This window comes from Bos mutus, chromosome 21, assembly GCF_027580195.1.
Source record: "Bos mutus isolate GX-2022 chromosome 21, NWIPB_WYAK_1.1, whole genome shotgun sequence".
NCBI classification, from domain to species: domain Eukaryota; kingdom Metazoa; phylum Chordata; class Mammalia; order Artiodactyla; family Bovidae; genus Bos; species Bos mutus.
Window position 1 is genome coordinate 21,154,887 of NC_091637.1, and position 25,232 is coordinate 21,180,118.

The 25,232-nt window shown below is 48.0% G+C and overlaps 1 protein-coding gene across 5 annotated transcripts in view; it reads left to right on the forward strand.

Moving 5' to 3' along the window:
- Positions 1-24,134, forward strand: part of ZNF592 (zinc finger protein 592) — a 49,011-nt gene extending 24,877 nt beyond the window's left edge. For all 5 annotated transcript variants that reach the window (XM_070358337.1, XM_070358335.1, XM_070358338.1 and 2 more), the window contains exons 4-11: positions 2,121-4,383; positions 12,634-12,812; positions 19,509-19,685; positions 19,971-20,130; positions 20,241-20,528; positions 20,741-20,853; positions 21,479-21,614; positions 22,816-24,134. In XM_070358337.1, the coding sequence (XP_070214438.1) occupies positions 2,140-4,383; positions 12,634-12,812; positions 19,509-19,685; positions 19,971-20,130; positions 20,241-20,528; positions 20,741-20,853; positions 21,479-21,614; positions 22,816-23,316 (3,798 nt within the window). In that variant the 5' untranslated portion in view covers positions 2,121-2,139 and the 3' untranslated portion in view covers positions 23,317-24,134. The remainder of the gene's footprint in view (positions 1-2,120; positions 4,384-12,633; positions 12,813-19,508; positions 19,686-19,970; positions 20,131-20,240; positions 20,529-20,740; positions 20,854-21,478; positions 21,615-22,815) is intronic.
- The last annotated feature ends 1,098 nt before the right edge of the window (positions 24,135-25,232 follow it).

Genomic DNA, 25,232 nt, shown 5'->3' on the forward strand with positions numbered 1-25,232 from the left:
TCCCCTCACTTATGGGCTCCAACACTTCTGTCCCACGAGATAATCACTTGTTATCCAGAAACTTTTACATCTCTTCAGTGATTCTGCCAGCTCATATTCTGTTAAGATAATTGGGGTTTCACTTTGTTAGTATCTACCATAATTAGACATCTTCCCAATTGGGGAGGAGTCTGTTTCGTGTTCTGTGAGAACTCTTTAAGAAGGCAGGTGTGTTTTGTTGGGGCTTGGTGGGGTGGGACAAGAAATCAAGCCTGCAAGCCTGTTGTTCCCATGGGGTGGCAATAGATACACCTATGCTGACTGGTCCCCTGTGATTCTAAGTGTTTCTCTTTTTTTCCCTATGTTTTCCCTTTTTTAAATTATAAAAGGAGTCTACTAGCACACACAAAATAACCCACCAGTAATCCCACAACCCTGCATAAATCACTTTTTTCTTTCAATCTTGGCCCAAATGCATGCTAAGTTTTACATTGTTATAGTTTGACATAGTTTTTGTATTTATCTTTTCTTAAACTTAACACTGTAAGTGATTTTCCATGTTGCTACCTAGGTTTCATAATTGGAGTTTTTAACGATTACATAATAGTCTATTAACCATTCCTTGTCCATGGACATTTAGATTTCTTTGTATGTCTGCATGTGTTTCCTTTTGGTGTTGTTTTAATAATACCATACACTTTTGCATATAACTTGCGGGTGAATTTTTGTTCTTAGAACCAATTTCTGGCATTAGGGTTCCTGGGCCCAGGGATTCACCCCTTATCTGGTTCTGTGTAGCCACTGTTCTGCTTTATGAAAGAGCTGTGTCGGTCAGCATTCACAAAGGCTTTCAGTACCAGCGTGGTGTAAGAGACACTTAAGCATGTCAGGCTCTGGGATGCTACAGCAGATGCAGGATTTATGGGCTGAACCAGGGAGATGGTTGGGTTTCTCTTCCTCTTCTCAGCAGGTTTGAACCAGCCAGCCCCACATCTCAACTAAAAGTGAGTGCATTAGTAATTTCTTAATGGAAGGCCTCAGGTTTCCTCCTTTGCAATAGTTTTGTAGCTTTGCTTCTCCAAAGCATGAAGAAATCAGGTAGATTTTCTTTTCTTTGTGTATTAAAGTAAACTTGAGGGCTTAACTGTTCCCTGGTCAGCTTGGTGACTGTGTGCTTCTTTGAGAGTCACCCAGTCCCTCAGGTTTAGTGATCCACTCACCAACCAGTAATGAATTTGGGGTGAAAATTAAGGAATCAAGCAGACACTGACTAGAGAAAAAAAAAACTTGGGGATGATATAATAGGCTAGAGTTTATCTATGAGATAGCTTAAATCCTGGCAATAGTAAACCATTTTGAATTTGATTGAATTCATGCAGCAAAAAACCAAGTTATACAAAGTTGATGATCAATTACTAAGAGTAAATTAGCAGAAATTATAGCCAAGTCTGGGCTTCCCTGGTGGCTCAGGTGGTAAAGTGTCTGTCTGCAATGCAGGAGACCTGGGTTCGATCCCTGGGTTGGGAAGATCCCCTGGAGAAGGAAATGGCAGCCCACTCCAGTATTCTTGCCTGGAAAATCCCATGGATGGCGGAGCCTGGTAGGCTGCTATCCATGGGGTCACAAAGAGTCGGACATGACTGAGCCACTTCACTTTCACTTTTCACTTTCATGCATTGGAGAAGGAAATGGCAACCCACTCCAGTGTTCTTGCCTGGAGAATCCCAGGGACGGCGGAGCCTGGTAGGCTGCTGTCTATGGGGTCTCACAGAGTCGGACACGACTGACGTGACTTAGCAGCATGATTGTGGAGTGATGACATTCCCTGAGAAATTGAGGGAGTATCATGTGACTGTACCCTATTTTCAGTAGGGTATTTCCCTGTTTGATACTTAGAGCCCACCAGGCAGGCATGTCACAATGTACTAACTTTTCTCTCCACTCCTCCCTCCAGCATCCCCAGCATTTTGGAAACCTATTGAGGTAGAACTCAGGGGTGTGGCTTCCCACAGAGTGGGGGATTTGTGTGTGGGCGTGCTGGCTGCACGCGTGTTAGTGAGTGGGTTATGCAATGAAGATGATGTTGGATCGAGCCTTGGTGGGATCTGGCCATCACTAATTCTGTTCTGTTTCTGTTCTAGCCCTTGCCTGCATCCAGCCATGGGGGATATGAAGACTCCAGACTTTGACGACCTTCTGGCTGCCTTTGACATCCCAGACCCCACCAGCCTTGATGCCAAGGAGGCCATCCAGACCCCCAGTGAGGAGAATGAAAGCCCCCTCAAACCCCCAGGCTTGTGTGTGGATGAGAACGTGTCCTTGTCTCACTCAGGCTCAGCCTCGGATGTGCCGGCTGTGAGCGTCATCGTCAAGAACACCAGCCGCCAGGAGTCATTTGAGGCGGAGAAAGACCACATCGCCCCCAGCCTCCTGCACAATGGGTTCCGGGGCTCTGACCTGCCTGCAGACCCCCACAGTCTAGGCCACAACTGTGGGAAGTTTGACTCCACGTTCATGAATGGAGACAGTACCAGGGGTTTCCCCGGCAAGCTGGAGGCCTCCAAGTCAGAGCCGTTACCAACTTTTAACCAGTTCAGTCCGATCTCCAGCCCAGAGCCCGAGGACGCCATCAAAGACAATGGGTTTGGGATGAAGCCCAAGCACTCTGACAGTTACTTCCCGGCCCCTCCCGGGTGTGGGTCTGTGGGGGGCCCTGTCCTGGAGGCTCTCACGAAGTTTCCGGTCCCGGAGCTGCATATGTTTGATCACTTTTGTAAGAAAGAACCCAAGCCTGAGCCCCTGCCCCTTGGCAGTCCGCAGGAGCACGAGCGAGGTGGGCAGAAAGCATTGGAGGTGCACAAGGAACTGGATGCCAGTCGATTCTTTGGGGATGCCCTGGACTTCAGTAGCCATCCCGGCAACAGTATTGGAGAGCCCAAGGGGCTGGCCTCAGAGCTCGGCACCGGCTCGGCAGTCCCCCCCAGGCAGCGCCTCAAGCCAGCTCATTCCAAGCTGTCCTCCTGTGTTGCGGCCTTGGTGGCCCTGCAGGCTAAACGAGTGGCCAATGTCGCCAAGGAGGATCAGACCAGCCACACGAAGGATCCCTCAGGGTCTGCGAAGGAGGGCTCCAAAGGCAGCCCCAAGATGCCCAAGTCACCAAAGAGTCCCCGGAGCCCCCTGGAGGCCACCCGAAAGAGCATCAAGCCCTCTGACAGCCCTCGGAGCATCTGCAGTGACAGCAGCAGCAAGGGCTCCCCCTCCGTGGCTGCCAGCTCCCCACCAGCAATCCCCAAAGTCAGGATCAAAACCATCAAGACGTCTTCAGGGGAAATCAAGCGAACTGTCACGAGGATCCTGCCAGACCCCGACGACCCCAGTAAGTCCCCCTCTGGCTCACCGTTAGGAAGTGCCACCGCCGAGGCCCCGAGTGAGGCACCCGAGGACGAGGCCACCACCCTGTCTGGGGTGGAGCACTTTGCTGAGGTGGGGGCACAGCCTGGGAGCCCCCAGAGTGACCGGAAAGGGGAGGAGTGCACAGCGAAAGCCAGTGAGCCTTCGCCTTCCTGCTTCAGCTCCGGGGCCCGGGGCCAAAAGGGGGCCGCCTCGGGCACGCTGGCAGGCAGAAAGCCGCAGCAGAGCCCGGCGCCGCCAGCCTCCGCCCCCGCCCCTGCCAACCTCCTGCCCAAGGCCGTGCACCTGGCCAACCTGAACCTGGTCCCCCACAGCGTGGCCGCATCAGTGACGGCCAAGTCCTCCGTGCAGAGGCGGAGTCAGCCTCAGCCCACGCAGATGTCAGTGCCCCTGGTCCACCAGGTGAAGAAGGCTGCCCCGCTGGTCCTGGAGGTCTTCAACAAGGTCCTCCACAGCTCCAACCCCGTGCCCCTCTACGCGCCCAACCTCAGCCCGCCAGCGGACAGCAGGATCCACGTGCCGGCCAGTGGCTACTGCTGCCTGGAGTGCGGGGACGCGTTCGCCTTAGAGAAGAGCCTGAGCCAGCACTACGGCCGGCGGAGCGTCCACATCGAGGTGCTGTGCACGCTGTGCTCCCAGACCTTGCTCTTCTTCAACAAGTGCAGCCTGCTCCGGCACGCCCGCGACCACAAGAGCAAGGGGCTCGTCATGCAGTGCTCTCAGCTGCTTGTGAAGCCCATCTCTGCGGACCAGATGTTCGTGTCCACCCCTGCGAACTCCACGGCGCCAGCCGCCGCGGCGCCCCCCTCCCCCTCCCAGCCCGGCCAGGCTTCCAGCAATGCCAGCACCCCACTCCCCGCCTTGCCGCTCTACCCGGACCCCGTGAGGCTCATCCGGCACAGTATCAAGTGCCTGGAGTGTCACAAGCAGATGCGAGACTACATGGCAATGGCCGCACACTTCCAGAGAACGACTGAGGAGACCGAGGGGCTGGTGAGCAGGGCCGCCTCCCATCTCTGGGGCAGTTGTCAGGCCCCGGGTTCACACAGACCCATACCTGGGCTCACTGATCTAGGGCAGTGGGGGCGTTGGAAGAGCCCTGGGAGAGGAACCTGCCTTGCTGGCTAGCCACCCACCTGGATGTGTAGTGCTTGGGATTTCCTGAGAAAGCGTCCTGCCCGCAGCTGAGGGGAGGCCCTGATGGTCTGCGGTGTGTATCTGTGGACACTCCGCTCCCCTCCAGTGGCTGAGGGCCTGTTGCCCGGCCAGGGCTAGGTCTCTGCTGGATGCCCCGGACTCTGGCCGCTGTCAGTGTAGTCCTTGCACGTGCCCGAGAACTCGGGGGCAGGGGTTTGTGTGTCACTGCCCGTGCCTCAGGCTGTATGTCTGAGAACCGTATCTTCACCAGGTTGTTGTGCCCACAGTGGACATAGCTGCTTTCTTTCTGAAGAATCCCTTTGGGGAAGCCGTAGCAGGGCCAGTAGGAGGATGGATGTGGAAGAAAGGAGAGTAGACTGTAGAAGGAAGGAGTAGTAGGCCTACTTGAGTAGGCCCCAGGCAAAGGCTTTGGGGCCTCCTCTTGTGTCTGTTCTTATCTCTCGGTCCGATTCCTGGTTATGCTTGATGAGATCATGATGAGTGTGTGTTTATGCTTGATGTGTGTGTGCACGTGATGAGATCCTAATGAGTGAGAGTGTGTGTGTGTCTTAAGGCACTCCATGCTGAAAGCACCCTTTGGCACCCTGTGTGTCAGTGGTGTCCATGTCAGCAAGGTCGTCTGCAGAAGCAGGCCTCCTGACAGCCTCATCTCCCTTCTCCAGGTGGCTCTCTTCGTAGCTTAGCCATGCCCACCCGCTCACCAAGCCTCCTTAAGCCAGGGCCACAGTGGCCCATGCACCTGTTGGTGTCTTGATGAGCTCTGCATTTGTCTTCCGAGTGGCACCTGTGTGCACGGAGGCTCTGTGTTGAGAGCAGGGATGCCAGTGGGAGGAAGACCACAGCTCCTTCAGGAGCTCAGGATGGCTCAGCAAGGGCAGGGCTCCCCACCCAGACTGCTGGAGTGTGGAGCAGGCTAAGACTGGGGCTAAGACACGCTTGTGAACAGTTGTGTAGAGTTCCTTCGAGGGACTGACTCATCGTGGTTCCAGGCGTAGGGAAGGTGCCTGTGCTGTGGACATGACATTTGAGTTGGCTCTGCAAGGGTGAGTTTGGAGGAAGGGGAGAGACAGGTATGGAAAGTGTAGAGTGGCCGGAGGAACAGGGAGTGGTTAGGAATGAGGGGGTCCAGCCTTGGGGGTCCAGGGCTAGAGGCTGGAGGTGGAGTTCAGTGGGCAGCCCCCAGGAGGAGCCCGCATGGTGCACAAGTCTGTTGCCGCTCATCTTCACCTTCTCAGTTTCGGTTTGCATTTCTTCCTGGTGAGTCAGGTGGGGTGTGGGCCCCCCGGTCCATTTCCTCTGGGGCTGCATCAGCATGGTTGCCTTGGACAGGAGTGGGTCTTCTGGGTCCTGTGGTCAGAACCTTTGCCAGTGGAGGTCTGATGCCTGGGCCCATGGTTGCTTTCCCCCCACACTGTTATTCACCTGCCCTTTAAAATCTGAGCTGGCTGACGTCCAGGTAGGATCCCAGGCTGGCACCCTTCTCGTCCTGCATCTTCTCTGTGTCATTCCCTTCCAGTGGGAACTGCGTAAGAGGGGTCCCCGAGCCCCAGGCTGGGCTCCACTCTAGGGGAGGGACTGCAGGGAAACGTGCTCGGGGCCTTTGACTTCTTCCCCGGAGTCTGAACCCCTCCCTCTTCAGTGGCTGGAGGGGTCCTCCCTTACATTCCAGGCCTCTTTGTTGGGCAGGTGTCATACAGGTTCTTATTTTTAAGCTTTTGTTTAACTATAACGTTATTATAACAGCTAACCAAATTAGTAACAATTCCTTAATATTGTCTTAATACAAGTCTGTATTCAAGTTTTCCCTTTGGGTCAAAATTGTCTTTTTATAGCTGAGCTTATTGTGAATCACGAGCCAAATGTGGACCATGTGTTGTGTTTGTTTGTTCCAGCTTTTAAATATTTCTCAATCTAGAGCAGTACCTCTTCCTGCTCCACCCAAAAATCACCCAGTGATTTTTCACATCATCACTGTATTGAAGAAACTGGGTCATGTGTCCTAAGAATTTTCCAGGACTGTTCTGGGTTTGACTGATTGCTTCCTGAGGCTTTTTCAGGATAATTTTGAGTTCGGCTGATTGCTTCCCCAGACAATAAAATTTGTTGTTCTGTACCCAATATTTTATCTATAGACTAGACGTTAGCAGTGACGACTTGATTAGATTTAGGTTCAGTGTTGAGGAGTGGGAGTACTGTGTTCTTCATAATTCCTTACTTCAGGGAGGCCCAGAGTTCTTGATTGTCTCAGTTTTAATGATGCTAAACTTCATCATTGAGTTTAGGCTAGTGATGTTCTGATCCTTTTCTTAGAAAATTCCCTGTCTTTTTACCATTAATAATTGCTGCTTGAGTCAGTGATTTTATTAGGAGTTGTGCGAGGGTGTGGTAAATTTTATTATTCTCATTTATCAGCTGGAATTCTGTGTAAAATATCTTCCCCGCTTCCTTTGAGGGCTTTTAGGTTACCCTGAAATGTAGTTTATGTTGAAAAATTGGATAAGTTTGTTTCCCTCAGTTAATAGTTTTCACAGTAGTGAATGGATGCCCCGGCAATCCTAAATGGTGTTTTAAGAGTCCCTCCTCTAATAGTTTTAAAAGTTGTGATAAAATACACATAACATAAAGTTTTAAATGTACAGTTTAGTGGAGTTAAGAAGGTTCACATTGTTGTGCCATCAATTTCCAAAACTCTTCATCTTGCAAAACTGAAACTCTAAACCCATTAAATACAAGTCCCTATTCTCCCCACTCCTTCCCCGTGGTAACCACATGCTACCTTCTGTTTCTATGAATTTGACTAGAATAATCAAATTTCTAGAAAATGGAATCATACAGTGTTTGTCTTTTTCTGAAGGACTCATTTCATTTAGTATATCTTTAAGATTCATCCATGTTCCAGGGTTTGACAAATTTCCTTTATTTTTTGAGACTGAATAATATCCTGTTGTTGTATGCCCCACCTTTTGTTTCTCCACTCACTCATTGGTGGACACTGTTGCCTCTAGTTGTATTATGAATAATGCTGCTGTGAACACGCTATGTGCATGTGTGCTAAGTGGATTCAGTCGTGTCCAACTCTACGACGCTAGGGACTGTAGCCGGCCAGGCTCCTCTGCCCATGGGATTCTGCAGGCAAGAATACTGGAGTGGGCTGCCATGCCCTCCTCCAGGGGAGCTTCCCGACCCAGGGAATGAACCTGCATCTTTCACGTCTCCTGCATTGGCAGGCGGGTTCTTCACCGCTAGTGCACCTGGGAAGACCAAGCATGGTATCCAAATAGCTTTTCAGTTCTTTGTGTGTGATCAAGTATTTCATTTTATGGAATTATAGTTGCTGTACAAAAAAGTTAGAGTCCATTTATAGTTACTGTAAAATATCATCTATATTCCCTGTTCTGTACCATATCAATTCCTTTGGGTATATATCCAGAAGTAGAATTGCTGGATCATATGGTAATTCTATTTAAAATTTTTCAGGGAACCCCCATACTGTTTTTTCCTACAGGGACTGTACTATTTTACATTCCCACCAATAGTGCATCTTTTTTTTTTTTTTTTATCATAGCCACCCTAATCGGTATGAGGTGACCTCCTCTATTATTTAGTGTTAGTGTTATAATAAGCTCATTGGTTTCTATATATTTATTTTTATATTTATTTATATATTTATATGTTCAATCATTCTTGTTTTTTCTTTTCCATTATGGTTTATTACAGGACATTGAATATAACTCCCTGTGGTATACAGTAGGACCTTGCTGTTTATCCTTTCTCTGTATATAATAGTTTGTATCTGCTAATCTCAAGCTCCCAATACATCCCTCCCTCACCCCTTCTCCCCTTTGGCAACCACAAACCTATTCTCTGTGTCTGTGAGTCTGTTTCGTAAATAAAGTTCAGTTGTATCATATTTTAGATTCCACATATAAGTGATACCATACGGTGTTTGTCTCTTTCTGACTTGCTTCATTTAGTATGATAATCTCTAGGCCCATCCATATTGCTGCAAATGGCATTGTTTCATTTTCTATGGCTAAGTAGTATTTCTGTGTGTGTATGTGTGTGTGTGTGTGTGTGTACACACATACATACCACATCTTCTTTACCCTATTCATCTGTCTGGGGACACTTAGGTTGCTTCCATGTCTTTGCTATTGTAAATAGTGCTGCTATGAACATTGGGGTGCATGTATCTTTTTTTTTTTTTCATGTATCTTTTTTAATTATAAGTTTTTTGCTGATACATGCCCAGGAGTGGTAATTGCTGGATCAAATGGTTACTGTATTTTTAACATTTTGAGGAAGCTCCATACTGTTTTTCATAGTGGCTGTACCAGTTTACATTCCCACCAACAGTATAGGAGAGTGCCTTTTTTCCCACATCCTCTCCAACATTTGTTATTTGTAGACTTTTTAATGATGGCCATTCTGGCTGGTGTGTGATGGTACCTTGTAGTTACGATTTGCATTTTTCTAATTATTAGTGTTAGTTGAGCATCTTGTGCTTGTTGACCACCTGTATGTCTTCTTTGGAGAAATGTCTATTTAGATCTTCTGCCTGTTTTTTGATTGGGTCTTTTGTTGTTGTTGTTGTTATTGAGTTGTATGAGCTGTTTATATATCTTAAAAATTAAGCCCTTGTTAGTTGCACTGTTTGTTTGCAAATATTTTCTCCAAGTCCATAAGTTGTCTTTGTTTTGTTTATGGTTTCTATTGCTGTGCAAAAGCTTGTGAGTTTGATTAGGTCCCATTTGTTTAGTTTTGCTTTATTTCTGTTGCCATAGGAGACTGACTTAAAACATCGCTGTACTTTATATCAGAGAATGTTTTGCCTGTGTTCTCTTCTAGGAGTTATTGTCTCATATTTAAGACCTTAAGCCCTTTTGAGTTCATTTTTGTGTGTAGTGTGAGGATGTGTCCTAACTTCATTGATTTACACGCACCTGGCCGACTTGCTGAAGAGGCTGGCTTTTCCCCATTGTATGGTCTTGCCTCATTTGTCAAAGATTAATTGACTGTCGATGTGTGGATTTATTTCCAGGCTCTCTGTTCTGTTTCCTTGATCCATGTGTCTGTTTCTCCACCAGTGCTACACTGTTCTGATTGCTCTAGCTTAGAAGTATTGTCTAAAGTCTGGAGGGTTAAACCGCCTGCTTTGTTCCTATTCTTCAGGGTTGCTTTGGCAATTCTTTTATGGTGCCATATAAATTTTAGGATTATTTGCTTCAGTTGTATGAAAAATGTCCTGATAAGGATTGCATCAAATCTGTAGATTGCTTTGGGTAGTATGACCATTTTAACAATATTAATTCTTCCAATCCAAGAGCATGGCATGTCTTTCTGTTTCTTTGAATCTTCACTTTTCTTTATCAATATTTATAGTTCTGAGCATGTAAGTCTCCTTCACCATCTTGGTCAGGCTTACTCCTAAGTTTTGTTTTGTTTTTGATGTGATTTTGGAAGGGATTTTTGTCTGAGTATTGCTTCCTCCACTTTCATGTCATTTCTGTTTGCATGAAACGCCCTTTTTTCCATTCCCCTACTTTCAATCTTGGTGTGCCCTTCACTCTGAAGTGGGTCTCTTGTAGACAGCATGTTGTAGGCTCTTGTTTTGTTTTTAATCCACTCTCACATATTTTGATTGGAGCATTTAGTCCATTGACATTTAAGGCAATTATTGATTGATATGTATTACCACTGTACACCATAAAGTGTGTGTATTACCACTTTAAACCTTTGTTTTCCAGTTGGTTTTGTTTCTTGTTTGTTCCTTTCTTTTGTTTTCCTTTTGTGGTTTGATGGTTTTCGTCCGTATTGTGTGTGTGTGTCCTTTTGTTTTTTGTCAGTCTGTTGTATGGCTTTGATTTGTGACTCACTGTTCTCAATGCTCAATTACCCCATTTTGGTCAGTGGGGGTCCCGGCAGGCTGGCTCCTGTGTTCCTGTGTTCCTTCACTTGAACTCATTAAACCTGCAGACGCTTCCCTGCTTTGAGCCCCAGCAAGATTTGGGCGCATTTCTTGTGCTAAACCTAGAATCATTCAATTTTTTAAGAGGCCATGATGGTTGTTTTTTTTTTAAGTGAGAAATGATATTTAGAGGCTACATTCTGGGCACCAGATATGCTTATTTTGCTGAATATGTTTCTAGGCCTTTTCAGTGGCCAGAGCTAAGAAATACAAAGTTTTAAAATAAGGAAAGAGAGATCTTGAGTTTATACTGCTACTGAAATGTAAGATTATACTTAAAAAAAAAATTTTTTTTTTGAATCTTACTATTTTTGGTTGTGCTGGGTCTTTGTTGCTGCACGGGCTTTTGTCTAGTTGCAGGGAGTGGGGCTTCTCACTGCAGTGGCTTCTCTTGTCGTGGAGCACAGGCCGAGGGCTCCAGTAGTTGTGGTTCCCAGGCTCTAGAGCACAGGCTCAGAAGTTACTGTGCATAGGTTTGGTTGCTCTGTGGCATGTGGGATCTTCCCAGATCAGGGATCAAACCTGTCTCTCCTGCATTGGCAGACAGATTCTTTACTACTAAGCTACCAGGGGAGGCCAAGATTATACTTTTTATGTAACTGATTTTATACTGAAAACCTTGGTTCCTAAAATTTTCCTACTGTACACACACATGTACATACATATCCGCACAGATTTCAAAATGTCAAGACCAATATTCTAACCTTAGGAAACCATATAAAGTTGAGGGTGTATTTGCAGTTCTTCATATCCTTAGAATATATCATATTAAGGATGTGTAAGTCAAAATACTGTGCTGTAAAAGTCACAGAGAATACTTTTTTTTTTTTACCAACTCAGTGGTCTGTCTCGTTTCATCTGTGTTCTTATCCTCTCTCCCTCAGTGGATTATTTTTAAACAAATCCTAGCATTATAGTATCTATTGCAGTATACATATCAAAAATATAAAGTTTTTTCCTTAAAAAAAAACCCATAGATATAATATCATCACACCTCAAAATTAATAATAATTCCTTATTATCAAATCTTAATATCAAGTGTCAAATGTCTCAGTATTGTCATCATTAAGTTAGGGTTAAAATATCCAGTTGTCTCATTTCTTTTTACACTTGGCTTGCTCAGATCAGGATCCAAATAAGGGCTATCCATTGCAGTTGTTGAAAATTTCTTTTAAGTCTCTTTTAATCTGTAAATTCCTCTTCCCTCAATCTTTTTTGTTTTTTTGCCTTGGCATTTCTTTTGTTGAAAAAGCTGGATTGTTTGTGCTGTAAGGGCCCTACATCCTGGATATCACTGCTTAAAACAGATGTTTTCCTGGCCTCCCTAACAGCTTATAAGTCTGAGCACTCCTGAGCCCAGGTCAGTGGCTCCCGTGTTACTATGAGGGGCCTCTCCCCACATAGGCCCCTGCTCAGTCTCTCGCTCTCCCCTCTGGGCTTCTGGACTCTCCCTGTTTGAGAGCTTCTGTGAGTCGGCCTGGAGGACTTGTCAGCCTCTGGTTCTCTCCTGGGTCTGAGAACAAGGAAGCCACTACCTGTTCTGTGCTTCTCTGTGGATGGATGTGGGCAGTTGTGGCTCCAGGCGCTGCTCCCCCGACCCCAGAGTGGGCAGACAGGCTGAGCATATGGAAACTTGGTCTGCATGGAGGCCTCTGAGTGTTAACCAGGGGGGCTCAGATCTGCTCTGGGAGTCTCTGAGCCAACTTACTGAAGGTGTTGAGTTGGAACCTGCTGAGCCAGGACAGAGGCCCTGGTAGGCCTGGCAGTGTAGCAAGATTTTAGAATGCAAGAAGTGCCTTGGGCCTCCGGAAAGGAAAAGCTGGTCCTCTGCTGAGCCAGGAGAGAGCAGGATCACAGCCAGACGTGTAGGACTGATTTTGGGGGAAATAGGGTCAGGTCTGCGTTTGATTAATAAGGTGAGAGGCAAAGCTGGCAAGGGCATCAGTGTCATCACTGTGTGAGGCTGGGGTGTCACCAGTGTCCTAGGAGAGTTGGGAGGGAGAACGGTTGGGGGTGGTGGCCCTTCTTATCAGCGTCCTAGGAAAGCCAGGCAGCCTGGTTGAGAGCTCCTGGCCTGTGGCTCCTGCCTGAACTACTCTCTCCATGTTCTTTCCTAGACCTGCCAGGTGTGCCAGATGCTGCTGCCCAACCAGTGCAGCTTCTGCGCCCACCAGCGGATCCACGCCCACAAGTCCCCCTACTGTTGTCCGGAGTGCGGGGCCCTCTGCCGCTCTGCCTACTTCCAGACCCACGTAAAGGAGAACTGCCTGCACTATGCCCGCAAGGTGGGCTACAGGTGGGTGTTGTCCTGGGCTTGCCCAGTGGCTGCTGCTTTTTCTGGACCATAACTCATTTCAGACTGGAGTTTTGGGAATTTCCTAGTGGTCTAGTGGTTAGGATTGGGTACTTCCGTTGCTGTGGCCCGGGTTCAATCCCCGGCTGGGGAACTGAGATCCCATAAGCCACATATTTTGGCATAGCCAAACTATAAGAGGAATTTTGAGTTTTGGTCTTATGAGCCCTGGGCTCCAGCTTAATAAGACAAAAATAGCTAATAAGACAAAAATGTTGATTGGTATGTGGACAGACATTTTTACTTTGTAGGGAACCAGAAGAGCAAGGAAAAGAACAAGGAGTTAAAAAGTTAAACATTGGGGGGAAAAAAAAAAGCTTTGGGACCTCCCTGGCCATTCAGTGGTTAAGACTCTGAGCTTCTACTTCAGGGGACACGGGTTTGATCCCTGGTTGGGGAACTAAGATCCCACATGCTGTGAGTGGCGCAGTGTGGCCAAAAGATGAAAAAAAGAGAAAAGCTTTAAAGAGGAAGGTATTGGGGATATTAGGCTATACCTAACATTCACTTTTGGAGAAGGAAATGGCAACTCACTCCAGTGTTCTTGCCTAGAGAATCCCAGGGACAGGGGAGCCTGGTGGGCTGCCGTCTATGGGGTCACACAGAGTCGGACACAACTGAAGTGACTTAGCAGCAGCAGCAACATTCACTTTGTCAGTTTGATTTTTAAAGGTATATAAATTTGCTCAGAAAGTTATTATGGTTGGCATATTAATTTTAAGGTACTATTTCAATAAGAAATTTGCAAATTTTGGTATTTTCAAATATTCTCAATTCTGAACAAATGGCAAGCTGTCAGAGTCAAAGGACTTGTATCTTTGTGTTGATTAGTTTTTGTCAGTTTGTGAGAAGTAAGACCTGAGAATGGAAAAAATGATCAGCTTCATGGTAAAACCAAGAGAAAGCTATTTTAAACTGATCTATTTCTATGGTGTTAAACGAATATAAGCAAGAAGTCATTTTCAGAAAAAAGATCAAAATGAGAGTGAATACTCCTTCTAAAACTCATTGATCTGTAATTTTACATTGACCCAATCAGGTCTCTTTACTGGTTTACTTGCTTGGGAGTTTCTACATTTTATGTTTTTTGATCATTTTTGCTTCAGAAATTTAATTTTGCCCAAATTTATTAAAGTTTTCTTCTCTTTGGTGTTAAATTTTGATTTAGTTCATTTAATGGGCTTCCTAGATGGCCCAATGGTAAAGAATACGCCTGCCAATGCAGATGACGCAAGAGACATGGGTTCAATCCCTGGGTCAGGAGTATCCCCTGAAGAAGGGAATGGCAACCCACTCCAGTATCCTTGCCTGGGGAAACCCATTTTCCCTTGCCTGGGAAACCGCCAGAGGAGACTGGTGGCCTATAGTCCATGGGGTTGCAAAGAGTTGGACATGACTGAGCAACTGAGCACAGTTCATTTAATAAACTTTTTCTGAGTTCTTACTATTGTCTTTAGCCTTGTGCCAAACACTCAAGACACAAAGATGGTTAAAATCCATCTGCGCTCAAGGTGGCTTTAATATGATGGCTTACAAACATGCATGCAGGTACTTATGATTCAGAGTGGTTAAGTCCTATATTTGAGGAATGGTCAGGAAAGCTTCATAGAGAAGATAGGAGGAGATTTTTAGGTAGAAGAAAGGAGGCGAGCCTATCTGGCAAGAGCAAAGGCAAGGGTGCCAGCACACACAGAAAACTCTTAGGAAGGATAAACATGGTGTAGGTCATGATGAACTGGAGGAAGGGTGAGCAGTGAGACAAGGGGGTTGGTAGGGGCCGGGCCACGCAAGACCTTGTGTTCTTTGGCAGGCATCTGGACTGTTTTCCTGGGGATAGTGAGGAGCGATGGAAAGATTTGCAGCAGGGGAGTGATCCAGCCAGATCTGTGTTTTAGAAATATCATTCTGGAAAGCTGATATGTGTATTAGAGGTGAGAGACTAGAGACTGGTCGTGTGACAATTCCGATGAGACACTGAGGGATCCAGCTAAGGCATGGCTGTGAGGATAGAAGGAAAACCTGAGAGAGATAAAGTAGAAGCATTAAGGCTTGAGGATGGCTTATATACCAGGGTGAGGGATGGGGAGTGGTTAGTGATCACTTCCAGGTTTCTCTCCTGGGATGCTGCTGCTTCTGCTGCTCAGTCGCTTCAGTCGTGTCCGACTCTGTGCGACCCCATAGACGGCAGCCCACCAGGCTCCCCCGTCCCTGGGATTCTCCAGGCAAGAACACTGGAGTGGGTTGCCATTTCCTTCTCCAATGGATGACAGTGAAAAGTGAAAGTGAAGTTGCTTAGTCCTGTCTGACTCTTATCGACCCCATGGACTGCAGCCTTCCAGGCTCCTCCGTCCATGGGATTTTCCAGGCAAGAGTACTGGAGTGGGGTGCCATTGCTTTCTCCGTCTCTTGGGATAACCACTTTCAAATATAGACTAATTTCTTTTATGTGTTAGGGAGAATGGAGATGCTAACATAGATGGGAAGAAAACAACCCAGAGATGGGGTTATACAGAGCCCTTGCCACCACGTTAGAAAGAGCATTGCTTGGCAGCATTCTCGGCTGTTTTGCAGTATTCATAACACTTGAAAATACCTTTCTAATTTTGACTTAAATGTATGCTGCTTATTTCAAGATCAAATTGAATCCAATAGCAATCAATACTTTAATTTTTGTACTTGAATTTTAAAAAAATATATTGATTTATTTGGCTGCATTGTGGGTTTAGTTGCCCCATAGCATGTGGGATCTTCCCCACTCAGGGATCAAACCCGTGTCCCCCTACATTGGAAGGCAGATTCTTAACCACTGTACCACCAAGAAAGTCCCTGTATTTGAATCTTGAATCCAAGAAGTTTTCAGTAACGCAGATGGATTAATAGTATTTTTTGTACTTTAATTAAATACTTTACCTTCTTCTGTAAGAGTAAAAAGCAATGTAATGTCTTAAAAGTAGTTTATCAAGCCTTTTTATAAGAAAGGTCAGACGAAATGATGCAGCTAGGATTACTGAAGATACTAACATTAATGTTTTCAGTGACCTGTGGTTGAACGCAGAAGATATGCACACTGACATAGTATTCGTTGTACTTAAGATCTTCAGCTATTAGTGTATTTTTTGCGACAGCTTTTATTCAGATGTAATTCATGTACCATCCTATTCACCCATTTAAAGTGTCCTATTCAGTGGTTTTTATTATATTCACAAAGTTTTACAATCAGTTACAATGATCAATTATAGAGTATTTTCATCACCCATAAGAAAGAAACTCTATATTTGTAGTCCTTCCATTCCAAGCAAACAACAACTTTCTGTCTCATAGATGTGCGTCCTTTGGATGTTTCATTTCGATGGAATCATATCATATATAGTCTTAGCATAATAGTTTCAAGATCCATCCATATTATAACAAATAATAATTATTCACTCCTTTTTTGGGTTTTATGAATAATGCTGCTAATGAACATTCATGTACAAGTTATTATGTAACAGTGTTTTCAGTCCTTTTGGATATATACCTGGGAGTAAAATAGCTGAGTCAAATTGAGGAACTGCCACATTGTCTTTCAAAGTAGCTATACCACATTTATATTCCCAGCAGGGGTGGATGAAAGTTTTGACCTCTTTACATCACTGCCAATATTTGTTACTGTCTGACTCTTGATTATAGTTATTGTGGGTGTAAAGTGGTATCTCATTATGGTTTTGATTTGTATTTCCCTGGAAGATAATGATGTCAAGCGTATCTTCATAAATTTATTGACCATTTGTATATTTTATTTGGAGAAATCTCTATGCAGATCCTTTGCCTATTTAAAAATTGTGTTGTCTTTTTGTTGAACTGTAAGGGTTCTTTATATATTCAGGTTACAAATCTCTTGTCAGATACATGATTTGCAAGTATTTTCTCCCATTCTCTGGATATTAATAATTTTTAGTAAAGCTAAGAGTACCTATGTTCCATTTCAATGAGCTCTACTACAGAGTTTTATATTAATAATATTTTTATTTTAAAATTGTATTTTTCGGCTGTGCTGGGTCTTTGTTGCTTTGCGTAGGCTTTCTCTACCTTCGATGGCTTCTCTTGTTGTAGAGCACAGGCTCTAGGTGCGTGGGCTTCAGTAGTTGTGGTGCACGGGCTTAGTTGCTCTGTGGCGGGTGGAATCTTCTCGGACCCAGAAGTGGAACTCATGTCACCTACACTGGCAGACAGATTCTTACCCACTGGGCCACTAGGGAAGTCCCAACACTGTAATATTTTTAGGATTTTGTAAATTATTCTGCTCTTTGTTGATAATTTGGAGAGTGACCAATGATGTCATAAGGAAGCAAGTTTAGACTATTTAATAATATGTTATTTACTTATTTGTGATTATTAACAAAGCTAAATATTTTATTGCTCTTTATCTTTTCTAAGTGAAAGTCGCTCAGTCATGTCCAACTCTTTGCAACCCAATGGACTGTACAGTCCATGGAATTCTCCAGGCCAGAATACTGGAGTACGTACGCTTTCCCTTCTCCAGGCGATCTTTCCAACCCAGGGATTAAACCCAGGTCTCTTGCATTGCAGGCAGATTCTTTACCAGCTGAGCCACTAGGGAAGCCGTATCTTTTCTAAAGCTTTATGTATGTGACAGCATATGGTTCTATAATTGTCTGTTTTCTCTTAAAAAAACAGTTGGTAAAAAAAAAAAGTTGGTAAAGAGTTGTGTCTTGGGGTTAGATTTCTTTTCTACACAGCTTTTTTTTTTTTTTTTTTAATTTTTAAACTTTACATAATTGTATTAGTTTTGCCAATTATCAAAATGAATCCGCCACAGGTACTCTACACAGCTTTTCATTAGTTTCCAAGCCCTGTTTGATTCAGTCCTTCACTGAGACCACTTGGCTGTGTTTTTTTACCCCTTTATGTTCTTACTTTCCATGAGGTTTCTTTCAAGAATGTCTGCTGGGTAATAGAATGGATTTTCACTTGTACTTATATTGCTCCTGTAGGAGTTTGGTCAAACTGCACAAATAAAACCACTTAGATTCTTTACACATATCAGGTGTATTTGGCTACTTTGAATGAATTTGGCAATGTGTGGATTTTTTTCTCCCCTCGTAATTACTTGTGGTATAGATATGCTTCTGTGTGCTAGGAGCTGGTCACTATTTTGTTTGGCAGGAGAGAAAAGAAAATATAATTTAAGTGTAAGTAGTTTGTATGGAAGCTCTAACACATACATATTGAGTAATGAATGCTTGTTGGCCTTAGTTGCAAACAGGCTTTGGGTTCTGTGCACTTTTCCTCATTGCTGATTAAGTTTGTGAAAGGTGATTTTGTCTCCCCCTCTCCCCCTGCCCTGCCCTAAACAGACACAAAAGAATGGAAAACAAAAAGGATTGGTCAGGATTCTGTGATGAGTCATGCGGATTGCAAAAATGGGCTAATATATTGAAATGAATGCTAATATTTGGAGTCAAAGAATTCTTAAGTGAAGAAATGTCCTTTCTTTCAGTAAAGTGACACCCTCTCTTCTAGATTACTGGGATGCCAAGGTTACAGGAGCAAGCAGTATTGCAACAAATGTAGAATAATAGTTACCTCCAGAGCTGGGAGCAGGGAGGGTGTTCTCTCATGTAGGGAGACCTGTCTGTGTTTTCAGGCGAGAAGAAAGACTGAACACATGAGAGAGTCTAGGAACCCGAATAGATGCAGGTTAGCTTAGAGCAACGTCATTTTCTGATGTTGAAGAAAGGAGACATAGTATTTATAGAGAGAGATTTTGAAGTTGAAAGAAGAGTTCTACATGATCTCAATTTCAGAGAAATGATTTAAGACAATTCCTACATTATAAAAATGATATAGTCACTAAACAAAACTCAGAAAGTACAAATCATTAGGGGAAAAGAGAAATAAAAATGTTATCCATAGTCCCACCAAGGAGAACTTAGAACACTGATGAGCTGCCGAGTCCAGAACGGTATCAGGCGCATGTGCCTATTGAGAGCTTGAAGTATAGCCAGGGCAACTGGCCATTTTATTTTATTGATTGAAATTTAAATAGTCACATGGACAGTGCTGTATGAAACACTTCTGTCATCACAGCAAGTTCCACAGTGCTGCTCTAGGGCACTTCCTGGGCTTTGAGGGCTGTTTGTTTAATGTGGTTGTCACGGCGAGTGTAGCACCTCCTCGGTGTACATTTTATTAAGTGACCATCCCTGCCTATTCCGCGCCCATGTGTGGGGAGGCACAGGCTTTCTGCAGTCTCCTTCTAAAACTTGCCCTGGACTCCTGCAGTTGGATCACACTTAAATGGGTGCTATTAATGTCATTTTTGAACCATACTCCCCTTTCTCCACTCCCACCAGCTCCTCTTGGTTAGGCTCAATCAAGTTTTTGGCTTGCAGAAGAAGATTCTCTGGCCCGTGAGGGGAGGGCTTTCTTTCCCCTTCTTGACCAGGAGGGTCTTGGGCTTGGGAGGCCCTGGGTAACTGCATTGTGCCTGGCGGTAGCAAGCACACTTTCAAGGCCAAATGCATAAGGGAGGGGTGGTCCCTGAGATGGCTCTCTTCCTGTCCTCCATCCCTCCTCTTCTAACACCACTTCTTGGTCTGACGTACCTGTTCCCCCGGCCCCACCTCTGTCATCCAGGTGCATCCACTGTGGGGTTGTCCATTTGACCTTGGCCTTGCTGAAAAGCCACATCCAGGAGCGGCACTGCCAGGTTTTCCACAAATGTGCGTTCTGCCCCATGGCCTTCAAGACTGCCAGTAGCACCGCGGACCACAGCGCCACCCAGCATCCCACCCAGCCCCACAGACCCTCCCAGTGAGTGTGGCTGCAGGGCCTGCAGGCCTGTGGGAGTGGAGCAGATTGGCCTGGGGCCCTGCGGGAGGTGTTGGATGGACTGGGAAGCCTGGGCTAGTGGCGGAGAGTGGCTAGAAGCCGGGAGTGCTTTGGAGATGTCTGAGACTGGGGAGTGTCCACGTTGGCTCAGAGTATTGCTTTCCCCAACCTGAGTCTGCTTTGGAGAGATCACATGTGGGGTGGAGGGGCCTGTGGTTCTGTCGGCTGGGCCTTGGTCACCTCACACCCTGGGGCTTGTCATGGCAGGCTCATTTATAAGTGCTCCTGCGAAATGGTCTTCAACAAGAAGAGGCACATCCAGCAGCACTTTTACCAGAACGCCAGCACGGCACAGGTGGGCGTCTTCAAATGCCCCGAGTGCCCGCTCCTGTTCCTGCAGAAGCCGGAGCTGATGCAGCATGTCAAGGTGGGGCGCCTTGGGGAAGGACCTGGGGAGACCGGCACATCCTCAGGCTGGGTGCCTGGCCCTGCATCCCTCGTCCCCAACCAGTCAGTAATTGCTCCCTCTGTCCCCAGAGCACCCATGGTGTGCCCCGCAACGTGGACGAGCTGTCTAGCCTCCAGTCCTCAGCAGACTCGTCTTCAAGCCGCCCTGGCCCTCGAGTGCCTGCTGAGCCGCCAGCCCTCAGTGTGACTGCTCGGGGCAGTGCCCTGCCCTCTAGCCGCTGGGGCAGGCCTGAGGCCCACCGCAGGGCTGAGGCCAGGCCCCGGCTGAGGAACACTGGCTGGACCTGCCAGGAGTGCCAGGAGTGGGTTCCAGATCGGGAGAGCTACGTGTCCCATATGAAAAAGAGTCACGGTCGGGTAAGTGTGGCACGTCCAGGCCCGTCTGTCCTGCAAGGTCAGAGCCCCTGCCACGGCATGACCCCCTTTGGTTCCTGGTGCCATGGGCATGGTGGGCGGCGCAGATCCTGAGTTCTCTGGGCATCCTCCTTTCTGTCTGCCTCCTCTGAGAAGAGAGATGCACCCAGAACTGTCTTAGGGTTCTGATGCCTTGCATCCTGTCGTCCCCATAGACGTTGAAGCGGTACCCGTGTCGGCAGTGTGAACAGTCCTTTCACACCCCCAACAGCCTGCGCAAACACATCCGCAACAACCATGACACAGTGAAGAAAGTCTACACTTGTGGGTGAGTCCCTGGAGGTGGGAGCCAAGAGGCCGAAATTCATCCAGACCGCCGTGGTACCCCTGGGGCTTTTCTCAGCTATGAGATCAGGGGAGGCAAGAGACAAGCAAGTTTCTGCTGGGAAGTGCTGTGGCTAGGTCAGAAAGAGGGCGTTCCAGAGTCTGGTGGCTCTGGAGGGCCCCCCTTCCCAACTCCCTAAGCCCAGGCCGCCCTGCCCCGCGGTGGTGGAGGGCCCTGAGGTTGAGAGGAGTGGGTGCGATGTGAGCAGGTGCCCTGTCAGCCATGAGACTTCAGTACCATCTCTCCGAGCTTTCGGACAGAACAGGCTGCTCTGTCAGGCTGACTGCTGGGCCTGCACTTGGGTCTCTGGACACTGACACCAGAGAGAGGAGAGTCAGGTCACAGCTTAGGGCCAGTACAGATACTCTGACTTCCTGTCATCTTCCGCCGTGGCTGGCTTGTCCTGGCTGGATTTCCCAGTGCCACCCTGCCAGCCCGAGGACCATCCTGCCTACCCCCAGACTGTCTCCCCTGGAGCCAGAGGCAGCTTCACCTTAGCCTGCCTGCCTGGCCCCTTGGACCCTGGGGCCAACCATCTTACACGGCCGCTCTGGCTGTGCTTCTGCAGGTATTGCACAGAGGACAGCCCCAGCTTTCCTCGGCCCTCCCTCCTGGAGAGCCACATCAGCCTTATGCACGGTATCAGAAATCCTGATTTGAGCCAGACATCCAAAGCCAGACCTTCGGGTGGACATTCCCCTCAGGTGAGTGTGGGGCCCCTGCCCACCAGAGCAGCTTGCTCGGTGAGGCTGGAGCTGGAGGGGTGCTGGGCAGGTTACTGGAGCCCACATATCCTTGTGGCTGGGGAGCAGCCAGCAGTGACAGCAACCTCCATGCTGGTCACTCTCTAGCCTCGTGTGACCTGCCTGAGGACCGCACACAAAGAAAGGAGCAGAGATCCATGAGGCAAGCCAGTGGCCTTTTCTTGTTGCCGTTTCCCTGTCACTGCGACCCCTCCCTTGGTGTGTCCTGTGCCCTGTGAACACTGGATTGCTTCCCACGTACCTCCTGCCTCTGCCTCTCTGTGGTCCTAGGAGGTGGGGTGGGTAGGCCTGCCCACTGGGAGAGGATGCGGTGCTTCACTGAGTCACACCCCCATCCCCACCCCACCCCCGTTTCAGAAGAGCCAGACCCAGACTCCCACTGCCCCGGGCCCTCTGACCTCACCCCTGTTTCATGCCCTGTACCCATTTCTGGTCAGCTTCTGGGGCAGCCTCGTGTCCCTCTTCCCAGTGGGCTCCCCCTACTCCATAGTGGAGGTGGCTCCTCATAGGGGCAGGCATGTCTGGGAAACCCAGAGAGCTGCCTGGCTTTTGGGGGGCTCTTTACTGGCTATTCAGAGAAGGGCCCTGGTCTGCAAAGGCCCTTTCACACACAGCAGGTAGGGTGTCAATTGACGTTTTGGCAACAACTGTCTATGATTAAGATGCACACCTTCTCTTCTCTGCAAATGCGTACACCCTTTGATTTAGCAGTTCCACTTCTGAGATTTATCTGTCAGATAGCTTTGGCCCAGGGGGTAAAGAAATCTGTCAATATATGTTGTTAAGTGAGAAAAAGCAGGGTGAAAAAAAGTGTGATGCAATGCTGTCATCTTGTAAAAGGTGGTGGTTGTATTTCTGTGCATGCCTGGAACATCTTTTGGCAATACCTCAGAACCCCAGTGTTGTCTGGGGAGCCAGGGAGGGGGGACTTCATCTCTTCTGTACCCTTCCCACTTCTTTGGAATCTTGTGGTACATGGAAGTGTCCATTATAATAAGCAAAAGAAGCAAACCAAACCTAGACCAGAACCTAGGGCTGGCTGAGCCCAGCCTGGGTGATGATTCTGCAAGTCCTCGGGCTGTGTTGCCCACGCCGGGGACTCGTGTCCTGGACTCCCAGGCTCACATCGTTTCTCCTTCAGGTGAACCATCTGAAAAGACCAGTCAGTGGAGTGGGGGCCGCTCCTGACACCAGCAATGGCACGCCAGTCTCTTCCACCAAAAGGCACAAGTCGCTTTTCCAGTGTGCGAAATGTAGCTTTGCCACGGACTCGGGGCTGGAGTTCCAGCGCCACATACCTCAGCACCAGAAGGACAGCTCCACAGCCCAGTGTCTCCTCTGTGGCCTGTGCTACACCTCTGCCGGCTCCCTCAGCCGCCACCTCTTCATCGTCCACAAGGTGAGAGACCAGGAGGAGGAAGAGGCAGAGGCGGCAGAGCCAGAGGAGGGCTCTGGGGAGGAGGTGCCCATGGAGACCAGGGAGAACGGACTGGAAGAAAGTGCCGAGGAGCCTCTGGTGGGCGACTCCGAGACGGGGAGATCTCTGGGCCTGGCCCAGGATGAGGATGGGGCCCAAGATGCTCCTAGTCGACCACAGACCTCTCAGGACCGGGACAGCCACACACCGTCCCCGCAGGTGTGACCAGAGGCCCTGCGGTGCATGGTCGGGGTGGCGCCGTGGCGTCCTCCGCCTGCTGTGTGGACAGTGGGAAAGAACAGGCCCCACCCAGCGTGAGTGTGTCCGGCTGTGTCCTGGAGCAGTGTCTGCCCTGAGCTGTGGGGAGCTGGGTGGCCCCCAACCCTGGGAGATACGGGGTCACCCAGGACCCTCACAGCTCCGAATCTGCTTCTGTTATTTATGGCTTTGTGCTGCTTCTCGGTACCCCAACTCTCGTCTGTGTCCTTCCAACCCCGCTGCTGTCACCTCTGCTCAAGGCCCTTCAGCAGCCGCACTGTTCTGGGAGGTCCCCTTTCTCTGCCTTCAGCCTGGGCCTCCCTGCAGCAGCTCGCTTCACAATTCCAGAGCCTGAGATGGGGGTGCTGGCATGGCCCCCCTCGGAGAGAGCTCGCCCAGCCTGGCTTGCAGAGGGCTCTCGGTAACCATGCCCTTCCTCTCTGTCTTCTCTGATTCCTTCCCCGCAAACAGTCCTGAGGATTCATTGTCGCACGGGCTCATCCTGTCTGTGTGGGCGGGAAAAGCTTCTGTTTGGAAGCCAGGCACAGAGAGGCAGGACCCCCCGCTGCCCCACTGCCCCCTCGAAGGAGCTGTGCGTCCTTGTTCTGCTGCTGTTCTGCCTTTCCTGATGAGCGCGGGGTTTGAGGCACACAGACATGGGGATATTTGTACTCTTGCTCCTGTGCCATTAGAGAGGCCGCTGCCCTGGCAGCCAGCCCCTCCTCCTCTCGGCTACACTCATGTTGCTCAGACTATATTTCAAATAAAAGAAAACCTTCTTACCATGCAGGTAGGCTCTTGTATTCCTGTTCAGGTGAGCCTGGCCCTACCCTCCTCCTCCTCAGACTTCCCTCGCTGGCCCATCTCTGAGAAAGAATGGTGTTTCCTGATGTCCAAGAAGGAAGGTCCTCTTTAGATTCTGCAGCTGTGGTTAGGAAACCAGGAGCTCAGGGCTTCTGAAGGGGTGAAGGGAGGGTTGTAATGCCGGTCAGGAGTCACCTCCAAGTCCCCCCTGCAACACTGAGCTAGTGGCATTGGCTTTTAGGGCCTACTGACATTTTGCTGGGCACCTCCATCTTTCCTACAAATGGTTCTCTTCTGCTAAGAGAACCTTTTACTGGTGGGAGAAGGGAAGGGATAGAAGGGAGGAATTTTTATTTTTTCTACACTGTTCAAGAGGCTGTGGTATTGTCACTGTTGCAGGGAACTCAGGTGTGGCAGAAAGGGGACTGGACATGGGAGGCCGGGCTGTCTTTTCATTGATGGCAGGGCTAGGACCTGGCCAGCACAAGGAGCTGGCCATGTGGAGGTGCCCTCTGACCTCTGCTCCGAGTGGCTGCTGCAGCCCTGCCTGGGTCAGATTTGGGGCTGGGCCTGGCAAGCTCTAGTGTAGCACCGGGAGGTGGGTGCTAATGGCATTCTTAGTGGCAATCTTTCAAGGAGGGCATCGAATATCAATTATAAATTATTAAGTCAGATAAATATGCCTGACCTTTTCACAATTGGGAAAAAAAAAATTTCTTCCTCTAGCAAATGCCAAATTTCTAGTGGAAATGTTAAAGGCGCTGGGAAAGGTTAATGCTTTTTCAGTTTCAGAGAAACAGTATTTTTCAGTGTTTCCCAGGCCTGCCAAGGCCACCACGTCCCTGCTTCCCAAGCAGGCAGTGAGGTCCAAGCAGGCCTGATTCCAGTTGTGTGCAGGGCCAGAGCCGGCCCCCACTCAGGTGTCAGCCCCTCCTGATTCCAGTCTCAGGGTGCCCGTCCTGCACCCGGGGCTGTTCACAGGAACACATTACAGAAGAGGTTGATAGAAGTGTTGGAAATGGATGGCTGAGTCGCTTCCCGCTAAGAGACTGTGCTAGCTGGAGCCTGGGTAGAGGAGG